General features: G+C 41.3%; 1 protein-coding gene across 1 annotated transcript in view; it reads right to left on the bottom strand.

The window, feature by feature from the left end:
* TMEM45A (transmembrane protein 45A) overlaps positions 1-14,126 on the bottom strand; it is a 91,577-nt gene that overhangs the window by 11,422 nt on the left and 66,029 nt on the right. The window contains exon 5 of the mRNA XM_021667017.2: positions 1,921-2,066. Within this exon, the coding sequence (XP_021522692.2) occupies positions 1,921-2,066 (146 nt within the window). The remainder of the gene's footprint in view (positions 1-1,920; positions 2,067-14,126) is intronic.

Below are 14,126 nucleotides of genomic sequence, written 5' to 3'. Positions count from 1 at the left end.
GGTTGGAAAATAAAAAATGGAGTATCCAGTTTCTAGGGTACTATAAGTCAATAAGAGGTCCATTAGGGGTCTGAAGGTTTTTGAAACAGGAAGAGACAGTAGTCTTCTTTTGGCTCTGGAGAGGAGCTGACATGAGGAAGAGAGTTTCCTTGGTTGCTGGCACTGATCTTGGAGGCTTCCCAGCCCCTAAGGAGATGAAGCCCAGAAGTCAGCCTAGAACAATAGGAGAAGAAGCCAAGTTTCACTCAATGGCAAAGCCAGGCTTGACAATGAGCACATGCACATGCTTTGGAGAAGCTGAATGGGACTAATAGAAATCAATTAGAAGCTGGAATTTCCTAGTACCCAAAGCACTTAAACCTAGTAGGTTGAAGTAGAAGGCAGCAACTTCTATAGTAGAAGGCAGCAACTATAGATCAAAGTCGGCTGACCTGCAGCTGAACAGAGACAGCTGAGAGCTAGACAAGGAACCATCTGTTCACTCAGTGCCTCAGCACCAGAGCTGCTTCAGCACTGAGGCACAAAGAAGCGCAGAGCAGGAGGGATGACCTGGGGCCGACGTCTAGAGAGAAGAGTGGAAAGCTGATTCCGGCTGGGACCTCACTGGGCCTAGCAGTAGCTACTGCATTTTAGAAATCGGAGAACCTGTTAAATGTGTAGTGTCCAATCTAAATTAATTTTATTAATTTAAATATCCATATATGTGTGGCAGCCACTATCCATACATACATGGATATTTAATAAAATTAATGTGGCATGAGCCACATTTTAAGTGCTCAATCACTAGTGACTACCATATTGGACATTGTAGATACAGAACATTTCAATCAGCACTAAGTCTGAAGGATTAGGTGCTGGAGCCTTCACGCCTGGTCACTGAGGTCGGCCAAGCCAATTGTGGTTCAGCATTAACCACCTTAGAGAAATGAACTATGATCACCCCTTTCTATCCCTGCTCATCCTTCAAGCTGCAGTTTCATTCTCAATTGTGGAGAGGCCTCCTCTCAACTCCAAGAGTGCTTTTTCCTTCTACTATTTCTGTTTATTGCACTGCATTTTAATTGTGCGTCTCCCTAATTTATTCCTAATTATAAGACTAAAAATTCCTAATGGGTAGGGTCCATATCACGTTCATTTTTTAATACCAAAGAGGAAGAACGAAGAGGAGAAGGAGGAGAAGCATAACAAGAGGAAGAACAAGACAATAATATTTATTGAGCTCTTCTTGTGTCCTAAGCTTAAATAGTTGATCTCATTTAGGTATTATTATTTCCCCATTTTACAAACAACAAAAATAGTATTTAATGTGGTTATGTAATTGGCCCAATGTCATAGAGCTGATAAATAGTGGAGCTAAAAATATGTGTTCTTATCATTCTGTTCTACTCCTCGTTACCCACTCATGAAATATACTGGGGTTCTTATAAAATATGTACTTAACTGGATCTGACTTTTAGAAATATCAGGCAATGCCAAATTAGGCAGGCACCTACACTTAATGGGACACACACACACTGGTCAAAAAAGGATTCTAAGCTGAAGAAGTGCTTAATTGAAGTAAGTACATTTGGGTAAATGGAGGACTCACTATAGGCAGTACAGGGTGAGGGAGACCATTCAGAAGAGAGAAGAGGAGATAGCGTAGTGGGGACATGGAGGCTCAGAGGAGTGTGTTGAAGGGTAAACGTGAGCATCAGAGGCACAGCCGAGGCGCTGAATGGGACTAAGAGAAATCAGCTTTAAACTAGCATTTATTCTTTTTACTAGGAATTTTTGTGTTTGCAGATAATATTCTGCTATGCTACCCTGTCTTATGAGATGATAGGGAATAAAATTTTGAATTTTAAATTCAATACCACTGAGTCTTCATAATCACATACCAAGGAATAGAACTTCCATGAACAGAAATCACTAACTTACCAGGTGACGAAAGCACAATTCACTCCAACGATGACAAGGGCTACTGCGTAATGCCAACAAAAGCATATGGTGAGAAACATAATATTTTCATGATCCATCAGATCCCATGCAGGACTTCCATCAGGAGGATACAGGACAAATCCAATCTGTAATTTAGAACAAAAGCACAAGTTGAAATAACCAACCACATTCCCCAAAATGGTGCATTTCAAAATACTTGGTTCCGAGGTACATGATAACTAAGTTAAATCCAATCATTTAAGATGTAACAGATAAAATATCAGGTTTTGCTGCCTGTTTTAGTAATATAGAGAGTCTCTAATATGTCATATTTTCATATAAGTTTTAAAAGGACATTTAATGATCAATTTTCAAAATATAAACAGTCATCTCGCTAGAAATGAGTGGACTTTAAGAGAATGTCTTGGGTTTCTACATTGTGTAGTTTCACTCTGTTATTTCAAAATTAGAGTACAAAAAGGCTTTAGAATAAATAAATGCCTACACTTAACATCATATTTAATGCCAAAAGGCTGAAATCTTTCCTCCTAATATCAGGAATGAGACATGGATGGCTGCTTTCACCACGTCTATTAAACGTTGTACTGGAAATCTTAGCTAGATCAATTAAGCTAAGATTTAGCTAGAGCATTTAAGCCATTAAGAAAAATAAAAGGCATCCATACTAGAAAGAAAGAGGCAAAGATATCCACATTCACAGATGATATGATCTTATATATAGAAATTCCTAAAGAATCCACAAAAAAAACTATTAGGGCTAATAAATGAGTTTAGCATAGTAGCAGGACACAAAATCAACATACAAAAACAGTTGTATTTTTATACAAAAGCAATGAACTCAAAAATAAAACTAAGAAAACAGTTTCATTTACAATAGCATTAAAAAGAATAAAATACTTTAAGAATAAACTTAATCAAGGAGGTTTAAGACTTGTACACCAAAATCTGCATAACATTGTTGAAAGAAATCAAAGAAGATCTAAATAATTGGAAAGCTATCTCATATTCATGGACGGGAAACTTAATATTGTTAAGACGGCAATACCACCCAATGCAATCTACAGATTCAATGCAATTGCCATCGAAATTCCAATGTTCTTTCTTCTTCTTTTTGCAGAAATGGAAAAAGCTAATCCTAAAATTCATATGGAATTGCAAGGGATCCAGAATAAGCAAAACAACCTTAAAAAAGAAAGCTGGAGCTACAATAATCAAAACAACAGTGTGGTACTGGCATAATGATAGACATTTACATCAACGAAATCAGATTAGGAGTCCAGAAATAAACTCATATGTCAATGGTCGATTGGTTTTTGACAATGGTGCCAAAGCCATTCAATGGGGAAATAATAGTCTCTTCAACAAATGGTGCTGAGATAACTGGGTATTCATATGCAGAAGAATGAATTTGGATGCCCACCTCATGCTGTATATAAAATTAACTCAAAATGAATTAAAGACCTAAATATGAGAGCTAAAACCATAAAATTCCTGGAAGAAAACATGTAGAAAACTTCATTACTTGCAATTTGTTGATTTTTTTTTTAAGCTATGACACCAAAAGCACCATCAACCAAAGAAAAAAAACAGATAAAATGAATTTCGTCGGAATTAACTTTTGTGCTTCAAAGGACACTATTAAGAAAATGAAAAGACAACTCACAGCATGAGATAAAATATTTGCAAAGCATATATCTGATAAGAGATTAATATCCAGAATATAAAAAGAATTCCCAAAACCCAACAAAAAACTATTTTTGTTAATGGGAAAAGGACTTTACATTTCCCCAAAGAAAATATACAAAAGATGATTGATATCGTTGTTCATTACGGGAACGCAAATAAAAACCACAATGAGATACCATTTTTTATCCATTAGGCTGGCAATAATAATAATCAAAATAACAAATATTGGTGAGGATATGGAGAAACTGAAATCCTTATACATTGCTGATGGGAATGTAAAATGGATAATCTGGATTATCTGGATAACATCGTGTATAAATTTTTGTTTGAATACTCGTTTTCAGTTCTTTTGGGTAGAAGTGGAATTACCATGTCATATGGTAATTCTATATTTAACTTCCTGAGGAACTGCAAAACTGTTTTCCCCAGTAGCTGAAGAATTTTATCCCAATAAAAAATTAGATCGATCGATCGATAGATAGATAGATAGACAGATAGATAGATAGATAGATGTGTTTCAGGTTTCTAGAACTAAATGAAATTCAAAACCAAGATAATATAACAGATAATCCTACAAATGTCTACCATATATTCCTGACTACATGTCAGTTACAGTACTTAGGTGTTTCCTTGCAATGGCCCTTTTCAAGGATGTATTATATTGCCCTCATTTTAACATGTTATTATCCTTATTATTCAGATAAGAAAATTGAGTGATTTAGTGATTTGCCCATGATTACACATCTAATAAATGAAATGTTACAAGAAAAAAAAACCACAATGTGCAATATTGAATAAAACATTAATTCCATTTGTTTGAAATTTCAAATAATTAGAGTAAGTCAGGGAAAATTAAGATTTGTGCCTTAATCATTTGTTCCCATTTCTGGATTCCCTTTAGTTGAAAAGACAACTTCCATTTTACTGTCTGATAGATGGTGGTACCACCATGTCCTTGGCAGTTTATCCTCACTCATGTACATAAACGTCACAATAATTCTTAGTCCTTGAAACAGCCTGAAGAAGAAGATATCATCATCCTCGTATTTCATAGGAAAAGATCGGAACTCAGGGACTTCAGTAACTTCCCCCAATATCACAAGATGGCTGAATGACTACGGTAGGAATCCAAACCAGTAGTTTCTGGCTCCAAAAACTCCATGTTCTTCCTCCTGCTCCATACTCTTTTCACCGTACAGCCTTTCCATATGGGGCCATGTGAAGGGCAGTGGCCTGCATAACAAGATCAGTTTGAGTCATCTCAGCAGTTCTGATATGGTTTGACCAATCAATACTGAGACGGAAGGTGGTTCCATGAGGATATGGCACTATATTACCACTATAATGACAGATTGTTGGCCCTTGAGCCACATCCCTAATTCCCAGACATACTTTGTCTGGCCTGCACATTTAAAAGAATAATTTGTGGCCGGGTGAGGTGGCTCACGCCTGTAATCCCAGCACTTTGGGAGGTCAAGGTGGGTGGATCACCTAAAGTCAAGAGTTTGAGACCAGCCTGGGTAACACAGTGAAACCCCATTTCTACTAAGAATACAAAAAATTAGCTGGGCCTGATGGTGTGTTCTATAACCCCAGCTCTTAGGAGGCTGAGGCAGGATAATTGCTTGAACTCAGGAGGTGAAGGTGACAGTGAGCTGAGATTAGGCCACTGGACTAGTGGCCCACAGCCAGGGCCATAGAGTGAAGACTCTGTCTCAAAGAAAATAATCATAATAATTTGCTTTAGTTGCTAACACTTAAAAAATTAGGAAACAGGCTGGGTGTGGTGGCTCACGCCTGTAATCCCATCACTTTGGGAGGCTCAGGTGGACCGATCAAGAGGTCAGGAGTTCGAGACCAGCCTGGCCAATATGGTGAAACCCCATCTCAACTAAAAATTTAAAAAATTAGCCAGGCGTAGTGGCAGCCGCCAGTAATCCCAGCTACTCGGAGGCTGAGGCAAGAGAGTAACTTGAACCCAGGAGGCAAAGGTTTCAGTGAGCCGAGATCGTGCCACTGCACTCCAGCCTGGGCAAAAGAGCAAGTCTCCGTCTCAAAAAAAAAAGGAAACATTACACAAATGTTTGCATTCTCAGCTTTTTTGTAAAAATATAACTATCTGGCAACATTAGGCCATTTTGCCAAATGGCAAACGTGAGTGGAAGCATGGAGTCTCCACTGATTCATCACTCAGTTTACCTTCCTGACCAAGTGGAGTGATCCAACCACAGTTTATTTTTGTGCTGGCCCAGTGCATTTTATTTGTCAACCAATGTCAGAGTCATACATTTCCCCAAATATCTTAGTTGAAATTAGCAAGGTACTTTACAATAACTTCTTTCCCTTCTTTATATCCCAGTAGACAGAATGCATTTATTGTCTATTTTAGAGATAGGAAAATTAAGTAATGCATGCCCCGCCCCTCCATCCCCAAACAGCTGCAAAACCGTTTGCACCTCTACTGCTGTGCCTCACCCACCAAGGGCTGGGGCCTCTGCATTAGAAGATGAATAGACTCTAAAGGGAAGATATGTCAACATCTGTGGCAGAAGATACATCAGTCATTAAGTTAGAGGTTTGAGCCCGCGATACTCAGAAACTGCAGGTGGAGAATGTCACCCCTGCTGGTTGGATGGTTGCTTTGGACACATCAGTGTTTTGCAATACCCCTTGTATATACTGCTAGGAAAGCTCACTGTGGGACCCAAAGTGACCAGAGCCCAGGTCCCTGAAGCCCCTGGAAGAAAGCAAGAATTTCTAGATCCTCTGTGCTTACTATTTGGAATAACAAGAGGGAACATCAAGTCACGTAGTCAACTCCCAGTTCAAAGGCCCAGTTGTCTAAGCTGGGATCTCATGCCCTCTCCTCACAACAAATTCATGGAAACTGACGGAAAAGTCTGTGTAGAAAGGGTATTTTTAGGGAAGGTGAGCGTTAAGAGCTGTGGACTGCCCTCCAGATCCCATCCATCAGTCCTGCTAACATTCCTCCAAAGCCACTCATGTGACCCGTCCACCCCAGGTCGGAAAGTGATCTGCTCCAGCTCCCAGAGGGAAGGGTTAGCATTTGTATTGGGTTAAACTGTGTTCTCCAACGTGTTGAAGTCCTAACTCCCAATATCTCTGAATGTGATCTTATTTGGAAACATTCTTTGCAGATGTGATCAAGTTAAGGTGAAGTCACACTGGATTAGAGTTGGCTCTAAACCCGATGATTGGCATCCTTATAAGAAGGCCATGTAAAGACACAGGAAAACAAAGAAATACAGGAAGGATATCATGTGATAATAAAGGCAGAGATTGAAGTTATGCTGCCACAAGCCAGGGAACGCCAAGGACGGCCAGCAATTGGCTAGGAGATCAGCATCAGCATGGGACAGATTCTACCTCTGGACCCCAAGAAAAAACCCACCCTGCCAACACTTGATTTCAGATTTCTGGTCTCCAGAAGAATAAATAAATTTCTTTTGTAAGTCACCCAATTTGTGGAAATTTATTATTACAGCCCTAGGAAACTAATACAACGGTTGAGTCCAAAATAAGCAAAAGGGTATCACTTGCCCTAAACCTTAAGCCTAGGCACATTGGTGACTCTCTTCCATCTTTCACCTTCTTCTGGAAGCTTACTCTGCTCCCGTCCTCTGGAATTAGCAGCCCTCTCCTCTGGGCAGCATGCATCGTCAAGTGACAGCGTCTATTTTTTCCAATAACTCCATGATATATTATCACCATTTCTATTTTATAGTTGGATGAGGAAGCCTAACGGCACAGAACGTATTATCTATGGTGAATCATGTAATTAGTGTAGTAAAGCTGGCATTCATATTCAGGTTGGTCTAGCCTGCAGGCCCAGGGACTTGTCACTACATGCCACATTCATAATTGCTTTTAGGAGCTTCCAAAACAATATCTCAAGTCACCTCCATTAGGCATCATTCATTCTGCCAAATTTTTTGCTGTTTACATCGGGAGAAGAGAAACTCGGAGCCCCTCTCGCCGCCAATTTCCTTAGCACTCTCAGAGCCTGCTGTTGAAAGCTAAAGCTTCGACAGGCCAATGAACAGAGTTAACTGATGCAACTACAGTGAAAGCCATAGAAACATTCCATAGTCATTCTAGGCCAAACACAAATAAATTAGGAAAGCTGAAACCCCAAACTGAGGCTAGAAACTGTCACAACTCACTAAATCCTCCTTTAAATACAAAAACTACACTTTCATTTGTCTTAATGTGTTTCCTTATATAACATTCCCAAAAAAACCTCAACTTGCAAAAAGAAAAGTTTTTCTTGCTGTATTTTGTATGCCACTCCTGAACATCTGGTGTTGACTAGTTTAAGTTTTATTAGTGTCACATCTCAAATGTAAATAGTTATCTTCTCTAATAGGCAACAAGCCTGGGGCTGATTTCCTACAGCGAAGAGTCTGAATTTCCTGTTGTTATCTGATTATCCAATCATTTATTTCAATACTAAAAGCCTAGGCAAATGTTTGATCTGCTGCTGCATCAGACCTCAAACCTCTACTGTTTGGTTGGGCTATCTTGTCATTTAAAAATGAATTTTTGTCCTTCGTAAAGGCAAAACAAAGGCTGGGTTTTCGTTTAGGGCTCAGGATCTGTGCAGTCATGGGAGGAATCCCTGGGGGGATTGATGGAGCTGGGAGACGCAGTAGAAACAACTGTCTGAAATAATAAGAAGCAAAGACAGTGGGAGCACCTTCCTCATTCCCTGATCGTCCCTGCACCTGGGTGGGGACGATGAATGGAGGGAGCTTGGGAATGAAAGGTACAAAGTGAGGTTTTGAGATATTCTCCCACACAGAGGACACAGGGAAAACATGATTCGTGGAATAAAAATTGCATGATGCGGCTAGGTTGTTGAGAAAACATTTTTGACTGTGATGTGGTTCAGGAAAGAAAGCATTGTTAATAAGTTGGAAGGAAAATTCCCTCTCCATTTACATATTACCCGATCACTGAGATGTGTGTGATAAATAAGTGGCTAAGGTGAGCATTGTTTCTTTCAGTTCACATCTCCATACTTATGGTTCCAAGAGTCTAGGTGAGTGTTTTCTCTAATCCATCTATACACAGTTCATGTACTAGTATTAAAATATTTACCATATATTCAGAAGTGGTGAGAAAAAAATATGGTGAAAAGCAAGTCACGACATAATATTGTTAGCTTAAGACAGTATTTTGGCTGTAAACATTCATATACCACACTTACCAACTGGAAGCATAATAAAGTCACCTAAGTTTCTAGACAGTTTTGTTTCAGAGGAGTGCAGCAGTGGGAGAGTCACTATGGCTAAAACATTGTTTCCTGGCAGCGTGTGTTTGCATTGGTATTAAATGTTAATTTTACTTTAAGGCTGCAGACATTATTTAGGCTGACCACCAGGAGTAAAGTAAACAGTCTAGTCTAGACATATTGGTAGATGAAAAAATTTCTAAATAATTGCGGATTTATACCCGAAGACATGAATCTCTTCCTTAGAAAAGCTTTTGGGGGAAATATGAAAACATTTATCTGCCAAAAGGGGCAACACTGAGCCAACCTATTCCCAGTTGAGGTATAACCCACAGCTTCCTCCTTCAGATTCTGGATATTAATTAATCATTAGTTATTAACTGAACACTAATTAATGTCATTAATTCTTCTCTTATGTTTATAAGTCCGCTCTCTTTGGGTTTCCCCTCTTATTCTGCCTTTCTTTACTTGAATATTTAGCTTCTTAATAAACTTGATATAGTAAATATATGAGGACTCCTAAACCAAACAAAAAGAATATACTTCCTTTTTGACTACATGGATCATTTACAACCACTGACATTGGGCCATGTTTCAAAGGAAGTCTCAACACATTACAAAGAGAACATATTCCTTGACCATAAAACAATTACAGTAGAAATAAATAATAAGAAAAAAAGAATATTTTTGGAAACTTAAAAGTGTACTCCTAAATAACTCATAAATTAAAGAGAAAAGCACTTGGAAATAACATTTAAAATTGCGAAAACCATGTCAACATATCAAAAAACTACAAACTAACACATCAAATCTAACAGAAGACAGCTCTAGCAGTGTGCAGACAAACGTACTTGTTTAAATGCATTTATTTTAAAACAAGAAAGACTGAAAATAAATGAGATAATCTAATTTAAAAAAACTAAAAAGAAAAGAGAGAGAGAGAGAGAAGCAGAAAACAACCTTATAACAAAGTAAAAAATGAACAGAAAAAGAAATGGACAAATCCAGACCTATAACATAAAACTATAACCAACTTCTGTTAGAAAGGGAGAGATCAATCAGATGAAAAATCATTAGGAATATAGAATATACAAAAAACACAATTAAAGAGTCCCAGAAGCCTGGTTTTGAGGGACTGTGTTGTAGAAGCTTCTCTTCATGGGTCCGTGAGGGGCATAGTTTCAAAGGCAGGAGTTTCCCAGCTCCATGCCTCCATCCGGGAACCAGAGGGGTTTTGAATGTAAAGTTCTTCCTCTGGGTTTCCCACGCGGGCTAGGTAGAGAAAGCCAGGTGAGGCTCCTTTGTCCAAAAAACCTGCGAAAGCTCTGGGAGGAGGGGACCAAGCAGCCAATCTGGTATCAGAGTCAAAGAGCAATCACTCCAGAGGAAGTGTGAAAGGACTCCTCTCATTAGACAAGAACATGAATGGGGAGGGAATTAACTCAAGGGTTAAAACTCCAGCTGTTCCTACCTATACTGATTCTTTCTCTGGGTCCCCTCCCACGACAGCATGGGACCTGTCTTTGTTTCTCTCTCTCTCATAAATCGCTTTTCTGCAAAACTCTTTGGGTCCATGATATTTATTCAAACAGTAAGCTCACTGCACCTCTGGGGCCACTTCCTCTGTTCTTCGGAGTTAATGAGGCCAAGAACCTCCGACCTCTGGGAGTTGGATATGCTCCCCTGGTTACATCTTTTGGCAAGCCAGCCAGGAGAACGCTGGACTTCAGAGCAGTGAGTGATATTGGACCCCTTTCATTTATTAATCTGTCCTTTCCCTTCTTTTAAATTTGTTAAGGAGGTAAAAACTGGGCGCCCGTCAGCCATCTAAGTGCATATAGCGCGGCCACCAGTCTCAAGACACAGGTGTCAGACTTCCTGGGAACGGACTCTCTAACGACTCCCGGGTCTTCGGAACTGGGAGCGTTGGTCAGCCTCGAACCGGCTTCCCTCTCTTACTGATCTTTCTTTCTCTGGGCCAAGCTGAGGGCCAGCCAGAGGAAAGGTGGCCGTCCCCAACTCCCGGTTCAGTCCGGCTAAGGTTGTGGCCCCGCTTAGACCTCTTAAGAAAAAGCCACCTATGTGAGCCATGCCCAGTCTTTCAGACCCCAACCTCCTGGGTCCAGATTTCCATAAGGGAAACTTCTTCCCAGCTCTTTCCTCTAAGATATTTCCTACACAGGAGGCTATTATCCTTCTTGCTAGACTTTGAGGCTCTGGCACATTGCAAAGTTCCTCCTGGGGAACAGTGAGCTGGTCATTACCCAGGTGAGGACTGGTGAATGGACTTTACCCATATGCCTGAGTCTTGGGGATATCAATATCCAGGTGAGGACTGGCGAATGGACTTTACCCATATGCCTGAGTCTCGGGGATATCAATATCCAGGTGAGGACTGGCAAATGGACTTTACCCATATGCCTGAGTCTCGGGGATATCAATATCCAGGTGAGGACTGGCGAATGGACTTTACCCATATGCCTGAGTCTCGGGGATATCAATATCCAGGTGAGGACTGGCGAATGGACTTTACCCATATGCCTGAGTCTCGGGGATATCAATATCCAGGTGAGGACTGGCGAATGGACTTTACCCATATGCCTAGGTCTCGGGGATATCAATATCCAGGTGAGGACTGGCGAATGGACTTTACCCATATGCCTGAGTCTCGGGGATATCAATATCCAGGTGAGGACTGGCGAATGGACTTTACCCATATGCCTGAGTCTCGGGGATATCAATATCCAGGTGAGGACTGGCGAATGGACTTTACCCATATGCCTAGGTCTCGGGGATATCAATATCCAGGTGAGGACTGGTGAATGGACTTTACCCATATGCCTGAGTCTCGGGGATATCAATATCTGCTGGTATGTGTAATACCTACACAAACTGGGTTGAGGCTTTCCCCTGTAGAACAGAAAAAGCCCAAGAGGTAATAAGAGTCCTGATTAATGAAATAATCCCTAGATTCGGACTCCCTTGCTGTCTTCAAAGCAAAAACGGCCCTGCCTTCAAAGCTGCGGTGACCCAAGGAATTTCCAAAGTGTTAGGAATACAGTATCATCTCTACTGTGCTTGGAGGCCTCAGTCCTCAGGGAAGGTGGAGAAGATGAATGAAACTCTTAAAAGACACCTAACGAAACTGGCACAGGATACCTACCTCCTGTGGCCTTCTCTGTTACCGATAGCACTCTTAAGGGCTGGAAACTCTCCTCGGAAAATAGGACTCAGCCCCTATGAGATGCTTTATGGACAGCCCTTTCTTACTAATCTAGTATTAGACAAGGAAACAGCAGATCTAATAAAAGATATAACTTCCTTGGCTAAGTACCAACAGGCTCGTAGGACCTTACCTGAAGGACACCCTATGGAAAAGGGGAAAGAATTGTTCTGCTCTGGGGACTCAGTGCTTGTTACGTCTCTACCCACAGACTCTCCCTCTCTAGGCCCATCTTGGGAAGGACCATTTTCAGTTACTCTGTTAACTGTTGACAGTTAAGGTGGTGGGGATTAACTTGTGGATTCATCACACTCGGCCAAAGCCTTGGATGCCTCCTGAAGAAAATCACGGACCCTCCACTCCACAGCCTGAAGTTCCAGGAGACAACCCTTCGTACACCTGCGAGCCTTTAGAGGATCTACGTTTGCTCTTCTGACAAGATCCCCAGAAAAGTAACTACTCGTGAGTCTAACTTACATCCTGGCATTAATAGGACTATCACTCTTGACTTTACTCTTTGCGACCAGACTCTATGCGATTGCTCCTACAGATCTGCCTACATCTTATAAACTCTTCCTCAAATCATATGGGGCTTATAGGTCCCTCAGTCACCAATCTACGAATTCCATCTGCCTCAAACTTTGCTTGTGTGAACTCTACTAGCAACTCCAATGCTTCCCTATGCCAAAACTGGCTTGCCTTATCCCCAGGCCTCAACTGCCTAGCACCAGGTCTATTCTTTGTTTGTGGCACCTCGGCTTACTGCTTCTTGAACAATACCCTTGGGGAAATATGCCTCCTCTCCTTCCTAGTGCCGCTCCCCGTGACGATTTACACCGACTCTCAGGTGCAGTCTTCTCTTGCCAAGGCCATGCCATACTCGAACCCCAATTCTTCCCTTCATAGTGGGGGAGCCGAAATTGTAGGAGGACTTGGTACTGGCATTGGAGGTATTACTTCCTCTACTCAGTTTTAGTAGAGGCTATCTCAGGAGATAAATGATGACATGGAAAAGGTTGCTCATTCTCTTGTAACTCTGCAGAAGCAGCTTATCTCTTTAGCTGCTGTGGCTCTTCAAAATAGAAGGGCCCTGGATCTGCTAACTGCTGAGAGAGGAGGAACCTGTCTCTTTTAGGAGAAGAATGCTGTCATTTTGTAAACCAATTGGGTATTGACTTCAACAAAGTTAAAGAACTCAGGGACCAACAGAACTCAGGGCTTAAGACCTTCAAGAAACAGGATCATGGAGATTGTCTAACTGGCTGTCCTGGCTCTACCCTCTTCTAGGCCCGTTTATAACCATCCTATTATTGCTGACCTTCAGACTTCTCATCTTTAACCTTCTTGTCAATTTTGTTTCTTCTAGAATTAAGGCCATGAGTCTACAAATGGTCCTGCAAATGGAACCCTGGATGTCCTTGGCTCATGAGTTCTATCGTGGACCTCTGGATCAACCTGCACTCCTGGAAGACTCCCCCTCTGGAGGAAACCTCAACTACAGGGAACTTTCTAGGCCCCAATTCAGCAGGAAGTAGTTAAAGAGCAATCGACGCCCATGTCCCAAAGCAGTTGGACTTTCCCGTTCAGAAGGGGGACTGAGGGACTGTGTTATAGAAGCTTCTCTTCCTGGGTCCACAAGGGGTGTGGTTTCAAAGGTAGGAGTTTCCCGGCTCCACACCTCCATCTGGGAACCAGAGGGGTTTCAAATGTAAAGTTCTTTGTCTGGGTTTCCCGTGTGCAGGCTAGGTAGAGAAAGCCAGGTGAGTCTCCTTTGTCCAAAAAACCTGCTAAATGCTCTGGGAGGAGGAGGCTCCTCTCCCAGAGGTATCAATCCGATATCAGAGTCAAAGATCAATCACTCCAGAGGAAGTTTGAAAGGACTCCTCTCATTGGATGAGAACATGAATGGGGAGGGAATAACTCAAGGGTTAAAACTCCAGCTGTTCCTACCTATATGGATTCCTTCTCTGGGTCCCCTCCCACAGCAGTGTGGGAACTGTCTTTCTTTCTTTCTCTTTCTGT

The sequence above is a fragment of the Aotus nancymaae genome, unplaced genomic scaffold (assembly GCF_030222135.1).
Source record: "Aotus nancymaae isolate 86718 unplaced genomic scaffold, 86718_ANA_hifiasm-v0.15.2.pri h1tg000011l, whole genome shotgun sequence".
In the NCBI taxonomy this organism is placed as follows: Eukaryota; Metazoa; Chordata; class Mammalia; order Primates; family Aotidae; genus Aotus; species Aotus nancymaae.
The sequence above is the reverse complement of the archived record's forward strand: the minus strand, read 5'-3'. Positions and strand labels throughout refer to the sequence as shown.